At 40.6% G+C, this 23,486-nt stretch overlaps 1 protein-coding gene across 12 annotated transcripts in view; it reads right to left on the bottom strand.

Annotated features, from left to right (window-relative positions):
- SUN1 (Sad1 and UNC84 domain containing 1) overlaps positions 1 to 23,486 on the bottom strand; it is a 422,747-nt gene that overhangs the window by 90,286 nt on the left and 308,975 nt on the right. For all 12 annotated transcript variants that reach the window (XM_078664915.1, XM_078664910.1, XM_078664909.1 and 9 more), the window contains 3 exons: positions 6,690 to 6,829; positions 6,312 to 6,545; positions 4,957 to 5,043 (listed from right to left, as the gene is read on the bottom strand). In XM_078664915.1, the coding sequence (XP_078521041.1) occupies positions 4,957 to 5,043; positions 6,312 to 6,545; positions 6,690 to 6,829 (461 nt within the window). The remainder of the gene's footprint in view (positions 1 to 4,956; positions 5,044 to 6,311; positions 6,546 to 6,689; positions 6,830 to 23,486) is intronic.

The following is a 23,486-nucleotide window of genomic DNA, read 5'->3' as shown; positions in this document are numbered from 1 at the left end:
TCATGAAGCAACTTTGGCACATCGGGTGGTTTGACAATATATATTTCTGCAGTAATAAAAACGGAATCCCGTATTCTAACTCTCTGGCCAGAGGTGATTATTGGTGAAGGAGGACCCCAATTGTAAGTCACTTGATGCCTGATGTGGTTTAAAGCAGACCGACTACTGGGAAACCTGATTAACTCTGGTATATAGAACATCTTTCCAGCTATCTATTACAATAGAAACCTGGTGCGATCAAATGCTATGTCCCCTTTTTAAAAAGGTTCAGTTGGGCAGACCCAGCTTGTTATCGCCTGATGGCTTTGTTAGACATTGATAGGAAAGTTTATGCCAGGGTTCTAGTAAGGAAATTAAAAATGTGATCAGAAAACAAGTGAATAATTCACTTCTTTTAAACAGGCCTCTGACCAAACTGTAGCGCCAACGATAATATTGTCACAATGTCATACTTGGTGCAACGCGCAATCCCAGAGAAAAGTGGTCCACTGTTTGCATGGTTCATCGATTACACGGGCGCCTTTGATAGTGGGTCGTCCTATCCTCTCGAATAAACGTGCAGGCTTGGGAGTATAGACAATCGACTAGAGAAAGTAGTCTCATACTCTCAAACCTGGGTAAGAATAAAAGTAGTCAGAGGAAACTAAACCTCAAAGCAAATATACACTGACAGGGGGCTCAAATAAGGATGCATGGTGGGCCCCTTGCTGTTCAGCCTCTATATTGCTGGTATTAGTGTTGCTTTAAAGCCAGAACCTTTCCACCACGAATCGATAACCATCAACTCCAAATTCTGCAATACATCAATGATAATGGTATACTTGTTTAAACTCATATTGACTTGCAGGGCCTTTAAGGAATTATATAAGTAGAATGTTGAAAACAGGTTGAAATTAAACCAACCAAAAAACAATGGTGATGACCTTTGTAACATATGCCAATAAAGCCAAAAAGAAACAAACAAGGCAGTCTGGCCAATTAGTTCTGAGCTATGCCACAATGTATAGTTACCTACGAATATGAAAAGGGAATGGCAAGACACCAAATCCATAAAACACAAAGATGCTTCGCTATCATTCGGCCTGTTTAGACTAAAGGCATAATTACAGAGTCCGTCCCTCTCTAACCTATGGCAATCAAGGATTTACAGGGCATTTTTCTCCTACTGTGAAATGCAATGAACAACTTTGAGGAAACTTTTACATACCCTAAAATACATTTAGAGCCAAAATATGTCTTGAGTTTGGATTACCACAGCAAGAGATCCCCTGTAAAGTCAATTATTTGAATTACTGTCATCTGATAAAGAATGCAAGGACGGATACTCTGAAGAGTGCAATAAAATCAAAATTTGAGACCCGTAGCCATGAAAAAAAACCCAGGCCAGCTTATTTAAGAAACTATTCATGATTTAAAACCAGAATCCATTGGGAGGGATAAATGCGACAAGGCTGTTTTTTAGATCTGAAATAAAATCTCAGGCCATGCTGCTTAGCAGCACCATAGACTTCATAGAGCTAACAAAAATAAAAAAAGAATTAACACCAGAAACATCAAGTACTCCTACAACATCCTGTTAGCTCAATATTAGTTATGGGAGTCAATACCAAAACGTGACACAATCTAATGTGTTTTATGCAGCTCCCCCATAAATCTTCTTAGACCAATCAAACAGTCAATGACTTAGGTTGTAGACTATGTGATTACGAAAATGAATCAATACTGTACTTACTTTGCTGTTGCTCGGGGATTAAACAAGAACAATAAATCTACATTAAGAAAATGTTATTGCCAACACAATCACAAGATGTACAGATGCACTAAAATGATGCTCAAATACTGGGAATATTCAATAATTATGTTGGGCTAGTAAATTTTTTAAGGCGGTTTTAAAAAAAGCTTTTAGCAGTTTTTAAATTAAGCGATAGACTGTTGGACTGTGACTGTGGTGGCTTGGGTCTCTGGAATTTTAAAGGCTAGGTAAGGATTTTCTAGCTGACTGTCCAGATCTTTGTGAAGGAATATAGTAAACGCCATCAGCAAGGTAATTATAAAAATAATTTACTGTGCACTATACCTATTTCTAGTCTTACTTGACTGGATCCTGGTTACTTGGCCAACTAGTTGTTTAATCTGCTAAATTGCAAATAAACATAGGCTTCAGTTTTGGTTGATTAACTAAAATGATCAACCCTTCATCCTTGCAGCAGATTCCATCAACAAAGTTGCACGGCATTCTTACTCAAAAGCATGGGCCAACAGTTTTAACTGTATACTATCTATGAAAAGGAGCAGAAGTAGCAATATAATTGTTTTATGACTGAAGGCACTTTGAGGACAACAGCCAATGAACCATGAACAAAGAATACACCTCAGATTGGTTTGCCTGCCATACAGTCTGGCAGAATTTCAAATATGCGTGTCACCTTTAAGCAAGCCAACTACACATTCATAAAATTGCATGACAATGACTTTATAATGAACATTAGTCCAGCTCTTGCAGACAAAGAAAAAATGAATGATTAGGAGCAAAAACAGCCTGGCTGCACAACGTTAAGTGGGATTTTGCATCAATGTTCTGCCATGGATGCACAAGTGTGGAAATTACACTGGCATGGGTCAAAATCTAATTAGGGCTTTGAATGTCCTAGTCAAAGGAAGAGCTTACAATTGAGTCTTTAGCGGTAGCCACATACTCAAAAGGATGTGGGCGAGCATGTGAGTTCATGAAATATGATTCAGCGCTAAAGCAAATAGGGACACCAGGATTGTTGTAACCATCATAAAATATTCCCCAAATCTTTGCACACTATAGGCATTAGTATGGATTTATTAAAAAATACACCACAGTTTTTGCTGTAATGGACTAGCTGGCAAATAGTTACTTGGTAAATTGCACTTCAAAGCTTTGTAGCAGCGTTTCTGGAAAAGTATTTTAGGTTCAGCTAGTTTCACTATTGGATCCTGGAAGAGGGAGTAGTTGGGTTCCAGACAGCTTTGAGCTTGGCAGAGACTACGTGCGTAGGCCATGTGAGAAACTTTATGATTACCTTATATTCAAATGTTTATAGTAAATGTTACTTAGGATGTGGTTAATTTTGGTGCCATCAGTGGTAAAAGAAGAGACTGCATGCTGCTCACTTTTGAGTGATTAATAAAACCATAGCTTTCTTATAAATTAGTTTTCAAATTTTGCATTATGTATAGGTTTGATGGAATGAAACTTGGAAAAAACTTCATACTAATTGTGAAATCTGTTTATACGCCTGTAGATTTACACCATTTCACCCACATTGATGGCCCATTAAAGATAACTCTGTTTTGGTTGGCTTGCAATGCCACATTATTGATTCAAAAGGATATCCTAAATATGTTTTTGCTTTAGTTAAATGGCCCACTGAGAATAGTATTTTACACGGTCAATTAGCAATTCAGCATGATTTGATACTAGAATTATGCAGCAGGTTGACTAAATTTAGTGGCAAGGATAGGTGAATTATGTGTACGATATGGCACAACCTTGTATTATTACTTTATTATTTTGCCATTTTTACACAAGTTAACAGTGTCTGGCTGTATGTTTCATCTCAATAGTTTCAGGTGAGAAAGCAGCAACTGAATGGCCTACCATTATGGGACAATGTATCTAGTAACCTCTGTTGCGCTTGAGTTAGAAACTATTTTTTTGCTACAATATGCTAAATATTTATCAGATGATTGAACATTAAACACTGAAGTATCACATATTTCCAGTGGCACTGCCCACATCTATGTGTAATACAATGTAATCACATCTATGAACATTCCTGTCAATTCCAATGGGCTGTATAACTGACCAGACACAAACCTGTCTAGCAATTACTAGACCTTCACTAGGTTTCATGCTCGTGAACTCGGGTGATACATCAACAAACATATACAACATAACCCACTGAGTCTTGTCAAAAATAGAATATTTTATCTACAGATGTACATAGTCTCAGACAGCAATCCCTTAGAAGTAAAACGGCTTGGTAGGTGGTTCTATGTGTATTGGCACTCCTGGGCAATACACAGGTAAGTATACTCTAGTACTGAGTGAGGATTGCGGTGCATAAGGGTAGGGAAAGCCACCCGCCTCCCCAACACATGGATATCCATTCATGAAACAGAACAGTCCCCCTGCACACAGTAACTGTATATGCTGGAATATGCGCTTCAGTTTATTCACAACAGCCTTTGCCAACACGTGTTTCGTCGCGCTTACGGTTGTGCACTGCGACTTCCTCAGGGCTATACTCAATACGTGAAGATCCTTAATTCCGGTTGTATTTCCGTCCTGAATAGGATTCAATAGGGTCCAATGTCAGACACACAGTTAAGACTGCACATATCTTGTGTCCAGAAATAATCCCTCCTTTTCACAGTATATGTATCCTGGATGTGTTTCCTAATGAGGAGTCCCTTAAATGAGGATTTAGTAGTAGTGAAATTTTATTCAGGCATAAATAAATTAAATCCGTGGTGCATGGACCCACTCGATACAGAGTTAAAGTAAATAACCATCAGCCATATCCTTGCCGGTATTAATACAAGACCTTTGCCTCTGATGAACAGAGCTCCTTCTGGCGTGTATCCCTTATAAGTATATATACATTTCCTATCTCATTAAGTTCACTGTAGTGGTACAGATCATTCTCCACTGAACTTTCTTTTAAAGAGCCTTGGAAGAAACTGCAGACAATCTTTTCTCATACAGTTTAAATTAATGCAATTCAGTCGATATTGATTTACATCACAGCCAAAGAAAAACGAGATGGCTAGTGTGGCTTTCCAGAAAGTATGGAATCAACCCACTTCTCTAAATAAAATGAAAGCAGGGATGACTTTCGGTGACAAATATCAAGAATTTTAATTTATAGCCATGAGATGTAAATGCTCATATGGACCCAACACATACAAAATAAAATTTCATACCTCAGATTTGGCAAGGAGTTTTGCAAACAGATCTTCTAGCTTCCAAATACGTTCATCAGTGCTTTTATGGTAAACTTGGAATTCATCCTTTGAAAAAAATGCACCCATTAAAATGCATCTTGAACATGATTATTGGCATATGAAACATCTCAAACCAAGTGACCCCAGGACATGCAATCTTCAGGGACTATTCCAGCACTACCCAGATATTAGTTATATACACAGGCACAATAGTGAATTATCAACTCAACGTCTTAACACAAATTCAAAGTCATGAATACTCATATGGTTTTGAGTAACCAATCACAAACAGAGACTATAACAACCAGCAAAAGATGTAAAAGAAATCTAGCAAAAGTAACCATTAGGTGTGCTTCGCAAATAAGGCAAGGTGAGAGATTTTATTAGGAAACATTCCATCCAGTACCAGTAAGGAATATGCTACTTGGAACAAAGTGAATAAGAAGGGTCAATGAAAGGTATTTTCAATACAATTCCAGTAGAGGGGCTGCACCATTCTCTCCATTTTGGGCAGGACTGGTACTTCAGAGAATGTACAAATACATGCTTTGGTGATTAAGAACCTATGGTTTTAAATAATTGATAAACCAAAGCCACTGTATCAGTTTGCCATCAACAATCTATCAAAATTAAATATACCAAAAACAAATTAATTGCACAAATAATTATCAAATAATGAAACGTTTAATTACAAAATCTACTGGGTTAAACTTTCCAAATGAATATAAAAATGTAAATCATTGAGTAGCTCAATTACAAAATATAACACTGAAATGACAAATTTGCCTGCATTACATGATAAAGGTCTTACAATTAAAATAATTAACATTTAATTAGGTTTATCTGCCCAAATAAAATTAAATACAATAAAAACAGACTGCATGAAATAAACCTATACAACTACAGTAGCAGATGATATAATCACTTAAACTTTGTAATAAAAACGAATTAATAAAAAAGTTGTGAAATTACATTATGTTAAGAAATGATATGCAAAGGCTCACTGAAAGTAAAAATCCTTTTAGACCACATTTATTTGATACTCAAAATATTCAAGTTAAAGCAATTATTAAGTACAACATAATCTTTCCTTATGTAAATTTATTTTGTAAAACAAACATTTTCTAACTGTTTGGTTCACCACCTTAAAAGTACAAAACAAAAATCTGCTAGACACCAATAAACACTTTTGATTTTGAGGATAGGATTCTGCTAGAGGACCTACATGGAAAAGACCTTGCAAGAATTCATCAGCACTTTATAATGTGCATTTTTAAGGCTAGTCGATTTTTTAGAAAGTTTGCTAAATAATATAGAATTAGTTACAAGCTTACCCTTGAGAAAACTGCTTGACCAGCTGTAGTTGACTGAAAATGTTGGCTTATTAAATTTGTTATCATTGCTGACATTTCACTTTTGTCATCCATCTGTGTAACTTGCTGTTGAAGCGTCTGAAGGATTAGAACCATTTTACTATATTCTTCAATATGATGATGGTATTTATCAGACAACACAGATATCTGTTTTTCTAACTCTGCAACATGATGAGAGTCAAGCTGTATTGCAACCTAAGAGAAAATGGTACAAACATATATTTCTATTTAGTTTTGTACTTTCCAATTTACACATATTATTGCAACAAATGAAAACGAGTACAAAATAACAATTCTTCAACAGGCAGTGTTATAATTAAAGCTGAATACACAACCTACCTTTGGAGGTGGACTAGAGCCAGAATAATCAGGCTGTTGGATAGGGATAGTGGATTCTTCCGTTTGTGTTTTAGGTACACCTTTTCCGATTAAGACCGGCAGTAGAGAAAGAATTCCTTCAAGTCCCCAGTACAACAAACCTTTAGAATAAGGATGGAAAGCATTAACAAACATATGGGAAGTTTACAATTAACAGTTGCACGGAAGCAATTTCATGCCTCACAATGTAAAACATCCCTCAAAGTATACGTTACTGGCATGCAATATACTTATAGACAAGTTTCGGCAACAAAAATACAAAAACCTGGAAACAACCGTTACTCTACACGTGCACATGGAAATGACCAATGAGTGTACTTTTGAATCTACAAAAAGCTATAAACTATTTGTGGGGCACTTCATAATGGAATAGAATTAACTTAGCACCATGTTTACTCAAAGTACCAACGTTTACAGACTACCAAACTATGTAAAAGGCATCCAAAAGAAATGAGGAATTATACATATGGATTTCTCACAGACGTCTGCAATGATCGTATATCTTTCAATAGCTAGAGATACTACCTGTAATTTAGGGGAATCTGTCAGGAACGAACATTTATCTGCCTTTCTAGAAATTAAGAAAAACGTATTGATCTCTAAACACTGGAGTTAGGCTTCCTAACAACATTCATACCACACTATCCTATCAGCTTCAAGTGTATGTCTCCTACTAGGACCATGGTGAAGTACACCCAGAAGGACTACTTGACAGAGTCAGCTATTTATTTTCCCAGTAATTAGCAGCTGGGGTAGATGGTGGGGTAAGGTTTGGGGTGAAAACCATAGGCAACAGGCAGGGACCACAACATGAAACAGGGCACAAGGAAATATATCCTCAATCTCAAACTTTCATACTTTTAGACTCATAACCTTTTCCATTGCCCTTAACTATGTAATGTTTACCTTTGTAAATAAAAATGGAGCGAGCACTGTAATACAAAAGCTAAAACCTGTAATATATGTAACACTCCAATTGTAAGGATGAACCATCCTTTTTACATACCCCTAAAACCAATGATCAGCATTCCATACTATTTTTGGCCTAAAAACACTTGACATAGGCAAAGTATGCAGTACAAACTGAATACATAATGAATACTGTTTTCAAACACAATTTACTTAATTCAGAATACAGTTAGACGAGAACAAAACTTTAAAAAGTCCAACTGAATCCTAACCAGAGCATCATTGCTTCATTAACTAGATGAGTAATTTCGGGTTCCTTCAAATTAAGTTTTTTTCCCCCATACTGGAATCAAAGTCAAGTCAAAGTCAAAGTTTTTTATTTTGTTTCGGTACTCTTTCGAGGACCACAAAATCATTAAAAAGAAAATACATATTACATTTGCATACAACTTAATACATTTTCAATGTTATTTTAAAAAATTTATAAATCTTATTACAAACATATTCGTTAGGTGGATTAGCACATATGGAAATGAAATCCCTTGCGTTAGTGGTCCTGCAGGACCGATATATTGGCTCTAGGCATGATAACCTAGCAGTGACAACGACTTTATTTGGACATACAAAGAGCATGTGCTCTAAGTTCTGTTTACCCCCCGAACACAGGTTACATTGTGAGGAACTGTTTGGTTTCCAGGAGGAGGTAAAGGATAACAAAGGGAGTATACCCAGACGTAGCATCATGATCGTACGCCTTGCACCATGGGTAAGAGTGTATTCCAAATATGGCAATTTTAGCTTGTATTCTTGGGAGTCAGCATAAGTTTTGTACGTGGATAGTTTTGTACAATGGAAATGATCTAGCTCATAACTCAATTTTGGAGAAAATGCTTTTAAAAATAGTTTGAGTTGAGCGGGTGTCCAAGAAGATAACATTTCTGCACTAATTTTTGCTAAACAGAAAGCCTCTCCCAAGTTTTTCACAAATGTAGAGTTGATGGTATCCTCACTAAAGATCTCAATTTTTAGCAAATGTCGTAGGGTACCCTCTTTGGAATGCAGAAGGTTATAGGCCCACCTAATGAGGCTTGCTATTGATATTGCAAATGCGCTGGTGATCGTACATTCCAGCCTTAGAGCCTGTACAGGTATTGAGTTGGAAACTTTCAATAGCTTTTTTAGTATTTTCCCTTCATTTGTATCCATATAACTCCATTGTTTTAGGGGAATATGTTCTGAGGCGTAAGATAGAACCGGGGAAATTTTGGCTCTATAAATTTTTATTAGTGCTGAGAAATGCCTGCTTCCTGTCTTCCTATACAAGCGTGATATTGCACCAGCGTGTAGATCACATTTCCTTTTTAGATGGGTAATTTGCTTCCTGTTACTCATATTATACGAAAAAATTCTTCCAAGATAGATATATTCCTTTGTCTGTTCCAAGATCTCTCCTCCCAGTTTCCATTGGTACTTCACTTCTTTTTTCTTTTTTGTAAATGCAACTACTTTAGTTTTATTTATATTCGGAATTAAAAAATGATCTTTCGAGTAGTTGTGTAAAGTATCTAAGAGATTTTGAAGACCAAAGGGTGTCAGGTCGAACAAGACAATATCGTCCGCATAAAGTAGACAATGTATCCGTTGAGCTGCCATTTTCGGTGGAGTGCATTGCCCTTGTTGTAAATGCGACGGTAGGTCGCTCAGGTAAAGGGAGAATAAAATCGGGGCCAAAAGGCACCCTTGCTTTAGGCCATTAGATGTATATATTATTTTTGACAGGCCCCTCTCACCCCCCATTTGGACACGGCACCAGGTATTACTATGTAAGTTCACGATTAATTGCAGTAAAGGCTCTGGGATACCCATTTTTCTCAGTTTCATCCATAGTGTCGGCCTATCGACCCTATCGAACGCTGTTGAGTAGTCAATGAAGGCTGCATATATTGTTTGCGATTTCCCAGTTACGTATTTATCTAATAAAAATTGAAAGATAGCTATATTATCCGAATGGTTCGATCGGAACCCAGCTTGAAACATGGGAATTAATCCCATCGAAAATGCCCAAAGCTTCAACCGGTCAAGAATTTCAGCCGCAAAGATCTTTCCGCCAGCATCCATTAAGGCAATTTGTCTATAATTGCCAGCTATACTCCTTTTTCCTTTTTTGTATATAGGAATTATTGTGCTTCCTTTCCACGAGTTTGGAATGTTCCCAGAGTCGAATATGTAATTAAATAATGGCGCTAGCATCTGACCCCATGCTTTTTGGTCAGCTTGATAAACCTTTATCGGGATCTGATCAGGACCGGATGCGCCCGTACTTCTTGCCTTTTTGATATTCAAGGCAATTGACACTGCCGAGGCCCTGGAGAGTTTTATATCATTATTTTTCTTTTCTTGTTCAGTTACCTTTCTCGCCCATCCCTTCATGTTGGGTTTATACAGATCATTTAAAAATGTGCCCCAGTCTTCTTCTGAGACGGGGATTGCTTCAAGCTTCTTTTTAGTTCCCGTCATCTTAGCTATCAAAGACCAGTATTTTCGTTGATTGCATTGCCTTGCTGCTATTTGGATATCAATCCAGTTGCGGTCCTGTTTCAACCTTTCCTGTTTAGCACATTGTCTACGAATTTGGTTCTTTAATTTATTTATTTCAGCTTTATATGTTGGCGATTTACACAAGTACTGAGCCCGAATCATCCTGTTAAGCATTTTTACCGTTGGCTGATTGCAGTTTTTGTACTTGCTGACGCACTTTCTTTGTGCTGGTCTGTCCTGTTTTAATTTGCTTTGTATTGCGTATTTGAGTTCATTTAATACAATTTCATAATTCTTGATAAGATCTTCGGAGTAAATAATGGTTAACAATTGGGATTGTGTAATTAATACATTCAAATAGTCCAAATTTTCCGCCCCCCAAAAGATCCGACGCTGGACTGAATTTACTTCTATTTTGGGTTTACTGAATATTGGATCGTTCTGGAAAGTGGTTTGTGGCATCCAGAGTGTTGTTAAGCAAAGAAGGGCATGATCGCTTTCCTCATTAAATCTAACAGACAAGTCAGAAATTTGTTCTTTTAACTCATTCCCACATATGAAGTAATCTAAAATGGAGGAGACTCCATTTCCTTGTCTAGTGAATGAAGCTGGCTTATCTCCATTAATATTTCCATTTAGAATTGTCCCGTTTATACTTGGGAGGAATGATAATAACAGGCTTCCTCTTTTATCCGACTTCACTCCTTTTGGAAGTTGCGGGAGTGCTATTTCCAGTGATTCCTCCTTAAATAACGTTGACCATTTCTTTATTTCGCTATTTGATATTTTGGCGTTTAGGTCGCCCATCATGATATATGGTAGGTGATGTTGATCTTCGAGGATGTTGGATATAGTTTCTAAGAGATGATCGAATAAAGGGTCATGTTTTTTACTTGGTGGTGCATAGATGTTAAAAAGTAATATTTTCTTATAAGTGTCTGTTGGCTGTAATCTAAGTTGAACTTTGATACATTGTAGATTGAGCGAATATGTATCAATACTTTCTTGTGACCAGCAATAGTCTTCTTTCAGTAGGATTGCCATGCCTCCTTTTAGATTTTTTTGCTGGGTTTTCGTAGACGTAGTACCCTTTTTGCGTGAAGGAGGTGGTGGACCATGTTTCCTGCAAAGCAAGAATGTCTGGATTATCTTTTGTTGCACATTTCATTTTATTGGTAGTTTTCCCGGCCATATTCCATAACGATATTTTCAGACCTTTGCTAAACCTGACGTTGTTGTAAATTGTCCATTTTGTTGCCGTTTAATACTTCTGGTAACCACGTCCAAGATAGTTGGTTATTCTCCTTTTCTTTTGGGTTAATGTTCCGTGACCACACCGACCTTTCACCATGCATTACTTGTATTTTTAATTTGTCTTTACTCATGTTATTTGATGTGTGTTCATCCCTTTCTATGTTAAGTGTGTTTTCAGTATGGGGTTGTGTAGTTACTACTGCATTTTGTGAGTTGGTTTTGATTTCTGAGATTGAGATTACATCATAACCATGTTTTTGTAGAATTTCCTTTTCTCTTATGATTATTCCAGGGAGAACTGGAGAGAAGAATGACACTTGTACGAATTTAGTATTTTCTTTTTTTGGAAAGCGTACTAGGTCTATTTCTCTACTTGTCAGAGAATTCAAGGAAGAAATTTCTTGCAACAGATGGACTATTCTTCCTCGGTTGAGCGGGATATTGTCAGTTGGAAACAGTTCCTCGATAGTTAGGTGTTTTGATTGTTTTCTATCCCACTGCCAAGTAGTATGATCTTGTAGATTTTTTGTGTTACTAGTATTTTGCTCTAATGATTTTCTTGCTGTTGGCTGGCAATATTCTTCTGCTTTAGGATTCAAAGGCTTCGCCAGCGTAGTTATTTTAGTCGGTGGAGTGTTCACCAAATTAGCAAAAATGTGTTTTTGAAATTTGAGTTTGTTCCCTTTTTTCTTATGAATTCTTCTCAGAGGTCGTCCTCGCTTTTTCTTTCCCATATTTTCCTTCGCTTCTTTGTTTTTTACAATTTTTCCCGTCTGTTTGATTTCATGTTCTTTGATATCCTTCAACAAGTGTATATTATTTTCAGGGGATATCATACCGTGACCATTCTCAATTTCTTTGTTGGAAAAAATGGGATAATTTTTAATGGTATTTTCAGAGGTATATTCCTTTTCTTCACTGAAGAGCTTTTTCAGAGAGTAGATTGTGGGAATTTTTTCCTTTGATCGTAATTTCTTAAATTCAATCTCGTTTATTTTCGCATCTGATGTTTGCGTACTTACGCTTTGCATTTTTTGAGATCTTGATCTTTTTTTACAACCAGCTTCAGACTGTACCGGGTTGACCATTTCTGGTTTATCGGATGAGACTTTAGATGATTCTTTTTTCTTTTTTTCTTCCACCAAGAATTTGAGAATGCCTATTTGGACGTCCAGAGTGTCATCTGAATTGGATAAGATTTGGCCGAGATGTGTGAGAACTGATTCCAGAATGTCTTCAAGGGAAAAGAGTGCTTTGGACAGGGGTGGAACGGTAGCTGGCTGGGTTAAGTTAGGAAAATAAAGATCAGTGAGATTGGTTTGATTGGAGTACAGTTTAGGTGATTTATCTGGGGAACTAGTGAGTGGCTGGTTTATTCTTAACGGAGACACTGATTTCTGCTCTTCGATCTTCGTAATGTTGTTTACAGAGACCTCGTTAGCTGATTCATTATCCTGCTGTCTAATTGGTGTTATTTGCGACATCTCTAGGATTGATTGACAATACTCTTCCGAGGGGAGAATTTTTGACAGATTTGTCTCTGGATTTGATGATCCTTGATTAGGATTACTTAGTTCAGAAAATAATTTTGACTGGTGTTCACAATCAATAATTGAAAAAATTTGTTTTTTTTCTTCTACCGAAGTTCGGAGAAATGGATGGTTTTTCTCGGAGAGAGTAGAAAAGTATTTGGTTATTGCCGGTGTGTTTGAAATTTGACCAGGTTTCATAGATTTGTCGACAGATTTTCTAATAGCTGCATCGGTACCCATACGTTTCATGTAAATTGTTCTTGAGCGCAATTTTTTCAGAGCCATCATTAGGGAGTATTGCGATCGAGTAAACAGGTGGACCTAATCTCCTGGTTTCGATGTTGGTGGGGTGGCCCGTCCCGTCCTTGATCGTCCCCGGACGGCCACAGACGGCCCGCCCTTTGCCCGGGCTTGGCCCCGCGCTTTGACCCGCGTCGCGTGAGTATACTTGTTACTTTATATGCGTAGCCAGTGGGCGTGTCCGTGGGCGTGTCGCCTGGGGGAAGAGTCTCCAGCTGCCCCAGGCAGGGGTTGCTGGTCCTCGCAGTCCCCCGGGCTAGGTTCAGTTCTTAATTGTGCCCTCGCCTCAACCCTGGAGACTCCAGCTGGGAGCGAAGGTCAGAGCGTGCAGACAGCAGCTCCCGCTCACACCAGCGAGTCCCCGGGGAGGCAGCCACACGGAGCAAACAAAGCTTGGTGATTCCTTGCGTCTAACAACGCCGTAAGCAGCACGGATGGTCGGGTTCCCTCTCGCAGCACAATAGTAGCAGCAGTCAGGTGAGTGGCGCCCGCGAAGCGGGTGTCACGAATTAAAATACTTAATTCGCCGGTGGGCGTGTCCGTGGGCGTGTCGCCTGGGGGAAGAGTCTCCAGCTGCCCCAGGCAGGGGTTGCTGGTCCTCGCAGTCCCCCGGGCTAGGTTCAGTTCTTAATTGTGCCCTCGCCTCAACCCTGGAGACTCCAGCTGGGAGCGAAGGTCAGAGCGTGCAGACAGCAGCTCCCGCTCACACCAGCGAGTCCCCGGGGAGGCAGCCACACGGAGCAAACAAAGCTTGGTGATTCCTTGCGTCTAACAACGCCGTAAGCAGCACGGATGGTCGGGTTCCCTCTCGCAGCACAATAGTAGCAGCAGTCAGGTGAGTGGCGCCCGCGAAGCGGGTGTCACGAATTAAAATACTTAATTCGCCGGTGGGCGTGTCCGTGGGCGTGTCGCCTGGGGGAAGAGTCTCCAGCTGCCCCAGGCAGGGGTTGCTGGTCCTCGCAGTCCCCCGGGCTAGGTTCAGTTCTTAATTGTGCCCTCGCCTCAACCCTGGAGACTCCAGCTGGGAGCGAAGGTCAGAGCGTGCAGACAGCAGCTCCCGCTCACACCAGCGAGTCCCCGGGGAGGCAGCCACACGGAGCAAACAAAGCTTGGTGATTCCTTGCGTCTAACAACGCCGTAAGCAGCACGGATGGTCGGGTTCCCTCTCGCAGCACAATAGTAGCAGCAGTCAGGTGAGTGGCGCCCGCGAAGCGGGTGTCACGAATTAAAATACTTAATTCGCCGGTGGGCGTGTCCGTGGGCGTGTCGCCTGGGGGAAGAGTCTCCAGCTGCCCCAGGCAGGGGTTGCTGGTCCTCGCAGTCCCCCGGGCTAGGTTCAGTTCTTAATTGTGCCCTCGCCTCAACCCTGGAGACTCCAGCTGGGAGCGAAGGTCAGAGCGTGCAGACAGCAGCTCCCGCTCACACCAGCGAGTCCCCGGGGAGGCAGCCACACGGAGCAAACAAAGCTTGGTGATTCCTTGCGTCTAACAACGCCGTAAGCAGCACGGATGGTCGGGTTCCCTCTCGCAGCACAATAGTAGCAGCAGTCAGATACTGGAATCTAAAGCTTATAAATGTTCTTAGAGTAGAACTTCAAAATTCCACAGAACATCTCTGGGGCCAAAACTTTTTCAGAATTATGGAACACTTTTCCGTTTTGGTAGCGAGGCAGAATTGACATTCCAGAAGACTGTCACATCATAGTATTTTAAAAGCTTTTCTAAAAACATTGCACTTTATCATACTTTTGAATCTTTTACGGTCATAATAATCATATTGTTAAATCGCCAATATTTTTTTCTGAGTGTAAATTGACAAAAATAATTAAAATACAGCTGAAATGATTCTTCACTTAGTGTTGCTACTAGTGATATTCCCATGTATAATTCATCTCCAGAGTTCGCTATTTTAGCTAATATATATTCCTCAGTTAAGAACTCTGGGTTCTATCTGACAAAGGATTACTTTTACCATTCTGAGACAGTAAGCAGCATTAAACAATAGAACACACTTAACTGCCAAAATTCCCCAGTCCTGGGCAACAACATACTATACAACATTTGCAGTGAAACTGCAGCACAACCTCTGTAATGCTCCACAGTTTTTCTTCAGATGTTACCATGTAGAGCCCATAGGAAGCTGACTCTTTATATAGTGGACCAAACAGAGGGACACTGTAAATTAAACACTGAAATCAGTGTGGATCTATTAATAGAGGTGTTTGTTACCAAACTCCATAGGTTTCAGTAAAGCCATTACATAGCTGGGAAACTCGTTTTTACTAGTGCCCAGTACATACCTTCAGATGGCTTCTTTGATCACTTGTAATGTCAGTAATTAAACTGGCCAGCACAGGGTCATATATGCTATAGCAGATATGTCCTCACATGTGATATAATGCACCCTGCCTTAGGGTTGTAAGGCCTGATGTAGGGGTGGCTAACAAATATTACATACCATGTTAGGGACATGGCACACAAAAGTGTTCAGGACCCTCTTTATTACCTATGCCCTAGGTACCAAGGTACCACTTACTAGGGACTTACAGAGGTGGTAAGGGCCTGGCCAATTGGGGATCAAGTGACCCGTTGAACTGTTTTGGGGGGAAAAAACTGGCACTGGGGACCTGGTCAGCAGGATCCAACTGCACATCAGTCAAAGTCTCATCAAATACTAGGCAAAAAGAAGGGGGACTACTGCAACAAAACCCAATTTCCTACAGAGCCCATGTTAAGTTCGATTACATTTTAATGCCCAGATAATCATACCTTTCTACAGCCTTTATTGGTCATCATTCTACCCTCCATATGGAAGAACAAGCTAATGTGACAAACATTACATCTTTTTGCAAACATTATTTTGTGCGGTAAAATGAATATGCATATCTTCAAGCTTCATGCAATTACAGAAACTCGCATAGATAAAATAAGTTACAAAGTAAATACCATCATAACACTAGGAACACGTTTTTCCATCCCCGGATGGACATGGCTAGTATCCCTCTCACATCTATCATAGTATTGACAATGCAGAGCTCTATGTAATATATCCGTGTTTGGGTTCAGTTCACATCTTTTTAGGTAAGACCTTGGCACTCACTCCACAATTCCCAAATTTGATCAGATTCATTAGAGCATCCAGAGCTTTTATAAGCCACTCTCTACTATCATGCACCACTTCCTGCCCTGGTAGCCAATTGAAGGGGATCTGAACTAGGCTACCCCATAAATAGGCTATACTCTGTTTAGCCACTTTAAAAGCTATATTGAAAAATAATGTATTATATATGGGGGCATTTCTTCACTCCAGATTCTCAAGAGTCAGCCCTGCCATACTTTTAACGCTGATACTTGGCACATGAGATGAACAGGTAATGACGCTCTTCCAGAAAGATAGTATCCAAGGACATACCCATGCAATACGAAACAAGCATCAGGGTGTTTCACACCCTTTGAAATATCAATGACCCAATAATGTCATCCCACCTGAATTTTAGTGAACCTAATGTGCCACAAGAAGTTTACACCGTAGTCTCATAGACCAAGTACTTTGCATGTTTCATCACTAGAGCAACCAAAACTTTTTATTTTAGAGAATATGTATCCAATACTAAAGCAATGAGAACAGAGTGTTTTGATAAATCACGTTGTACCTATATGTACTTAAAGTTTAGTGAGTCAAATAGAGAAAATGATTTGTGAAATTTGTCTTAAGTACCACCTGGGCACCATGTCTGCTAATTTCAATATCCAAATTACATTCCATTGATGGAATTCTGCCATGCCAATGACTTTGGATGAAAAATAATTCATTTTAGATCAAAAGTACTACTAAACCTAGCCAAAAAACGTAGCTCCTGTGGAAGACGGACAGATTTGGTGTCAATAAATAATAAAATCAGCATAGGTTAGTAACTAAATGCAAACACCCACTCATTTTTGGTTACAGGGATGTTATAGTTAAGAAATCGAATAAAAAAAACGTTAGAAATTCACTGAAAAAACCAAAGGTTACATGGACATAGTTTGGCTCAGATTTTACACACACAAAACCATGGAAATTCAGCAAGTATAACGTATGCCCCACAATGCACGGCTTATGGCCTAACATAGTACATTACTCATGACAAGGTCAGTGACATCACTGATGACTTCATCTAGCAGAGGGAGAGGTGTGGCGCCGCGGCCAGGGCGACTGACGCTGGAATCTGGGGACCACGGTTCGATCCCCGGCTCCGGCGGCAGGTTAGCCCAGCACCATGTGACTCTGGGCAATAGCTCGCTTAATGTTCCCGACGGCCCCCAGCGCCTAGAGACCCTTACGGGTGATTGTGCGCTTTACAAATGTGGACTTTACTTTAGCAAAGTAATCATGAAATGCGTTCAGAGACTTCGGAACGCACTTTCCGGAAACAACTGAAAACCTACCTCTTCCCTCATGTTAGAGAGTGAGGAGGTTAGTAGGGGAGAAATGGGTGGGGATGAATTGTCTGATTGACTGGTGCTAGCCACATTATAGCGCGGGGACACACTGGCCTTAGTGTAACCAGGCGCTCTATAAAACTTACTATTATTATTATTATTATCAACATACTTCACAAAATACCATTTACATTTAATTTAAAGTAAGAAGAAAACACAGGTGAGAGATGTACAGCACAGAGCTGTAACATTTACTACACTCACTTATCACATAAGAGACTGTTCACAGCATATAGTCCTGTGTTTTCAAAACCATTACTGTAAACACTAATGACCAAAGTAAAATGTCTATCTGTATAGTAAGTCTATTGCAAACCACACCACCACCATTCGTGAACCTGGAAAGCGGTTTTAGTGCAAATGTCAGATTAACACAATCCACTACAACATACAACCAGTAGGGAGGAGTTAGCGGACAGGCTACTGTGTGACAGTCCACTAGTAAAATTATTCTTTATCCTGGGGAAAGGTATGAGCAGAGAGGGGAGTTTGTTGTAAAGGTCTACTACACTCAGCCATCACCCTAGAGAAAGTTCTTAGTTAATAGATTAATTTATTTTAATCTACTACTAGAGTCATTCATAAAAAAAGAGAGAGTTCTAAGGAAACTGGTCAGTAAGTCATAAAACAGAACTATACTCAGCCATCACTGTGGAGTGAAGTCTCAAACAGCGTACACAGTCGCAAAGCACAACCATACACATACATCAGCAGAGGACATAGTCAGTCTAGTGGCTAATTTAATGATAAATAGTACACCAGCTTTAAAAAATAGATATAGATCAGATGACATGTTAGAAGTATCACTCATCAGTAGTATAGAGAGAATAGTAATTTAACTTGTGCAGTAGCTTAGTATACATCTTTAAGTCTCAGAAACGTTTACAAAACACTTACACTCACAGGATGATGTCATCAGTGATGTAATACGGGAGGTCAGTAGCAGAGCATTGCGAGGGCATAAGTTATAGTCAGCTCATGTATAACTGCTGAATTTCTATGCTTCTCTGTGTGTAAAATCTGAGGCTAACTATTACGTCCATGTAACCTTTGGGTTTTTCAGTGGATTTCTAATTGCTCTTTTTTCAAATTCTATTTCCTAACTATAAAGTCCCTGTACAGTTTGTTTTTCTCAGTGAATTGCTAAGGTTTTTCAAATGCCATTTCCTGACTAGAACATATCTGTAACCTTTGTTTTTTTTCCAGTGCATTTCTAGTTTTTTTTAAAGATAAATATTTAATTAAGTTGTGTGAGTGACTATGTGAGTCTGTGAATGGGTGTGTGAGTGGGTGCGAGTGGTTTTGTGGGTCTGTGAGTGGTTTTGTTGGTCTGAGTGGTTTTGTGGGTCTGTAAGTGGTTTTGTGTGTTTGCGAGTGGTTTTGTGTGTCTGTGAGTGGTTTTGTGGGTCTGTGAGTGGTTTTGTGGGTCTGGGAGTGGTTTTGTGGGTCTGGGAGTGGTTTTGTGGGTCTGGGAGTGGTTTTGTGGGTCTGGGAGTGGTTTTGTGGGTCTGGGAGTGGTTTTGTGGGTCTGTGAGTGGTTTTGTGGGTCTGTGAGTGGTTTTGTGGGTCTGTGAGTGGTTTTGTGGGTCTAGGATTGGGTGTATGAATGTGTGAGCGAGTGTATGGATGTGTGAGTAGCTGTACGAGTGGGTGTGTGAGTGTGTCCGTAGGATTGTGAGTGGGTTTGTGGGTCTGTGAGTGGTTGTATGGGTGTGTGAAAGGCTATATGGGTATGTGAATGGCAGTATGATTATGAAGAGTGGTTGTGTGGGTGGCTGTGAGGGTCCGAGTGGGTTTGTGAGTCTGTGAGTGGGTGTGCGAGTGGTTTTGACGGTGTGCAGGTAGCTGTAGGAGTCTTTGAGGGTATGCAAGTAGCAGTATGGGTCTGTGTGTGTTTTTTTTTAGATGTTTTTTACTCTGGATCTGGATTTGCCACAGGGGACTGTAAGGAGCATTGCAGGAAATCTGCAGATCATTGTACGCCCAATACATGTTTTTGAGCAATTTCTTGCCCATGAGGAGTCCCTAAGAGTTCTCCATCAGTCCGATGGGGTCAGGCTATCTCTAGCCTGACCCCATATATTGTATTTTTACTTTACCCCACTCCCACCAACTATGTCCCGATTGAAAATATTTTGGCCGCAACTTTTCGCTCAGGTTACGGCCGGTCAATCACGGCATTGTTGTTGGCGCATGGATCAGCGTCTCTAGATGTACATGATTTTTTTTACTTTAATAACTCCAAAACTACTGGACAGATTTACACCAAATTGCATGAAGCACTCCTTCTGGACCAAGAGCTAGCTTTCTGCCAAATTAGGTGTGATTCCGTTCTGCAGATCAGACTGTAGCCGTCTCTACAATCTTTATGGAAAATTGCATGGGGAAAAAGCATCTTCAGACCACCCCCTTCTCCTCAGCCCCGGCTTGACTGACCATGCCAAAGCTTTCCAGATAGCAGCTGATTTGAGTGGCATTAGTTTTGAAAACTTTGTGAAGAATCGTCAAATGACATCAAAGTTCTTAGCAAAATAAAAAAATGCTGGTGCTATGGATACTAGGTCCTAACTATATCTACTTACTCACGTAGGTACTTAAAGTCAGGACCTAGTTTCCTTAGGAACAGCGTGTTTGGTTTTACCATTAACTTTATTGCCTTTGAGGAATCTTCACAAAATATTCCAAACCAAGTGACCTGCTGATTCTAGTTGTGCATGGAAAGTTTCGAGTTCGAGAGGAGGGGGGGGTTTAAAAAAAAAAGTATGCTTCCTATGTTAATTCCCATAGAGATTATAGATACCAAATTTAGCAGAGAGGAAGTTCTTGGTCAAGCAAGAGCTCTTTCATGATCTAGTGTAAATCCATTCAGTAGTTTTTGAGATATTAAGGAAATTTCAATATAGCTATCAAGCGGAGCGGACCCTTTGCGAATCCTACAGCTCTCGTGCAGAGATTGGATTGGCTGCCAACACTTCAACCGGGAAGTGTTGCCATCCATTTAGGTCTCTGACTCAGTAGAGTCCCAAACAAAAAAACAGCAAGGGGCAGGGTATGAATACCCAGACTCCCTACAGCCTAGTAAAAAAACTAAAAACAATTCACAGTAAAAATCACAACTATTTGCAAATCCATGCGAAGATTTTTAAAAGTTTGTACTGGAGTCCCCAGGTGGGCCAGGTCTCGCGGCCCCCTCTCCATGGCCAATGTTGGCCTCAGGAACCGCCAAATCCCCAAGCAGGCTGCTATTTTTATTGTAGGGGACTCCATAGCCCCCACCCCTGAGGCTCTTAAGAGACCTGAGGACCACCACCTCCCCGTGGCTTTATTAATAAATTGTAGAAGGACCACTTGGGCACCCTTCCATGGCTTTTAAGAGCCCTAGGGACCACCACCTCTCCCTGGCCACAAATACAATTTAAAGGGGGAGGGGGACAACCCTCCAGGGCAGTTTTCAGCCCCGAAGACCACCACCTCCCCGGGGCTGGCCCTAAAATAAAAGGAGGGGGCCCACTCCTAGTGCCATTAATGGCCCAGGGCCGGCTCCCTACGTCCCTATGTGCCCATCACCAGGACACAGCTGTTTGCTCTCACTTGGCGGGAGCTAGGAGAGCTCTCGCTAAGCGAGGGAAACAGTAAGCCCGCTCCCAGCAGGCGAGAGCAGAAAAACTGCTCCTGCTCGTTGGGATCAGACTTTTCATGTTTTTCTGCCCGCTGTCAAGCAGGGAGGAAAACAGATGAAAGGATTGCTCCTGCACACAGATAACAGCATTTTTGTCTGCTCCCTGCATGTGGGTGCAATGCTGGCTACAGCTGGAGGTGGGGAGCCGGCTGGGACCATGGGGGCATTAAGTTTCCCCCATGCTTCCGAATGCTGCACACTGGGTGCCCTGGGTGGGCTCCAGGGCACCCAGCACCAAGAAGCTTTGTTGAAGGTAAAGCAAGTGCGTTTCCTCTTGTATTCCACGTTGAGAAACAATCTGAAAATCATTAATGAATGTGAATGCATTGTTGATCTTTTGGAGCACAATCTGATCTGTAGTGACTGTGACAAGTGGTTTCTTTCTAGTCGTCTCCTGGTGAGATCAGAGTTCATTTTTCTGCCTTTTAATTAACCAGAGTATGCAAATGCCCAAAATCATCTGCAAGCTTCGCCCATTTGGCCAAGCCTCGTTTTCCTTAATAGATTGCAAAATTCTACCAGCCTTTTTCCATTGATGGACAGCTTACCAAAAGGCCCCAAGAGAGTTTCCTACCGATTTGGGAGTTGTGTTGTTGATGCAGAGGAACATGAGGACATCTCCACAAAACAAAGAAGCCCTCAATTCATAATGTTAAGCAGAAGTAACCTTGTTTGGTGGAGATCCCCCTCTTTGTAGTCTCGTCGGCTTCTCTAGCAAGGGTACATGCTATCGCAGATTTGTGGCTCAAGACCTCGAGGAACAATGACATTTCCGAATTACGTGCACACAAGGTAAATGGAGACATTTCCTTGTGGTCCATTATGTAGCTGTAGAAAACAAGTTACTTACCTGTAACTTTGGTTCCCCAGTATTGGTAACTTTCATAGATTCCCATGCTTTGTATAATTCCCCGTCGTCGGAGTGGGAGTCTCGGTAAATAAAAAATATCATAACCATAGGCACAAAAGAGAAAACCAGGCCTAGGCCTCATCTCATTTTGTAGCATATCACGCTCTTTGTGTAAAAGAGCCCAAACTTTTCGCAACAACCAATCCGAATAGCCTCACCACATAGAACCTTCCTGAGAGAGCCTCAGAGCCTCAGATTTTCATAGCAGTTGTGCAACAGCCACTATCTCTGTAAAAACAGGCTGAGCTTTCCCAGGGGAGGCGGGTGGGCGCATGGGAATCTATGAAAGTTACCAACACTGGGGAACCAAAGTTACAGGTAAGTAACTTGTTTTTTTACCCCAGTATTGGAACCTTCATAGATTCCCATGCTTTGTATCAGAGTAGTTAGCAGTAAGCCAAAAAAGCACATTTTGTTACCAGCATCACATGACATGACAATATAAGTACCCTCATAGGAACAAATCATAAAATGTGCCATACAGGAAGGAGGGATGTTAGGGAAAGCTCACCTCTCATTGAAAAAGATTCCTGAGGACTGCCTGTCCAACAGCAGCATCATCCTTCACTGTAGACTCTAAGCAGTAATGCTTCGTGAAGGTATGTGTACTGCTCCACGTCGCTGCTCTGCAGATGTCTTGGATAGGAACCCCAGCAAACAAAGCCACTGAAGATGCCATCGATCTTGTGGAGTGTACACGGACTCTTGATGCAAGTGGTTTTCCCGCTGCTTGATGGCAGAATCGAATAGCGCTGGAAATCCAGTGGGAAATGCTGCACTTGGTTAGCGGAAATCCCTTCCGTGGAGCACTGTAAGATACGAACAGTTGTGAAGTTCTTCTAAAAGATTTTGTGCGCTCCAAATAGAACTTTAAACATCTTTGAACGTCCAATGAATGCAAGGATCTTTCTGCTGGAGTCGTAGGTCGCGGAAAGAATGACTTTAAGATCAAAAGTTTGTTCAGATGAAACTCAGATGGAACCTTAGGGATGAAGTTTGGATTAGTCTGAAGGATTAGAACATCCCGCATGAACTGAAGAAAAGGTTCCACTATGGACAGAGCCTGCAGCTCACTAACTCTCCTGGCCGATGTCCGAGTCAACAGAAGAGCTAGTTTCCATGAAAGGTATTGAAGGTCCGCCTTGTAGATGGGCT

This window comes from Lissotriton helveticus, chromosome 10 (genome assembly GCF_964261635.1).
Source record: "Lissotriton helveticus chromosome 10, aLisHel1.1, whole genome shotgun sequence".
NCBI lineage: Eukaryota > Metazoa > Chordata > Amphibia > Caudata > Salamandridae > Lissotriton > Lissotriton helveticus.
The sequence above is the reverse complement of the archived record's forward strand: the minus strand, read 5'-3'. Positions and strand labels throughout refer to the sequence as shown.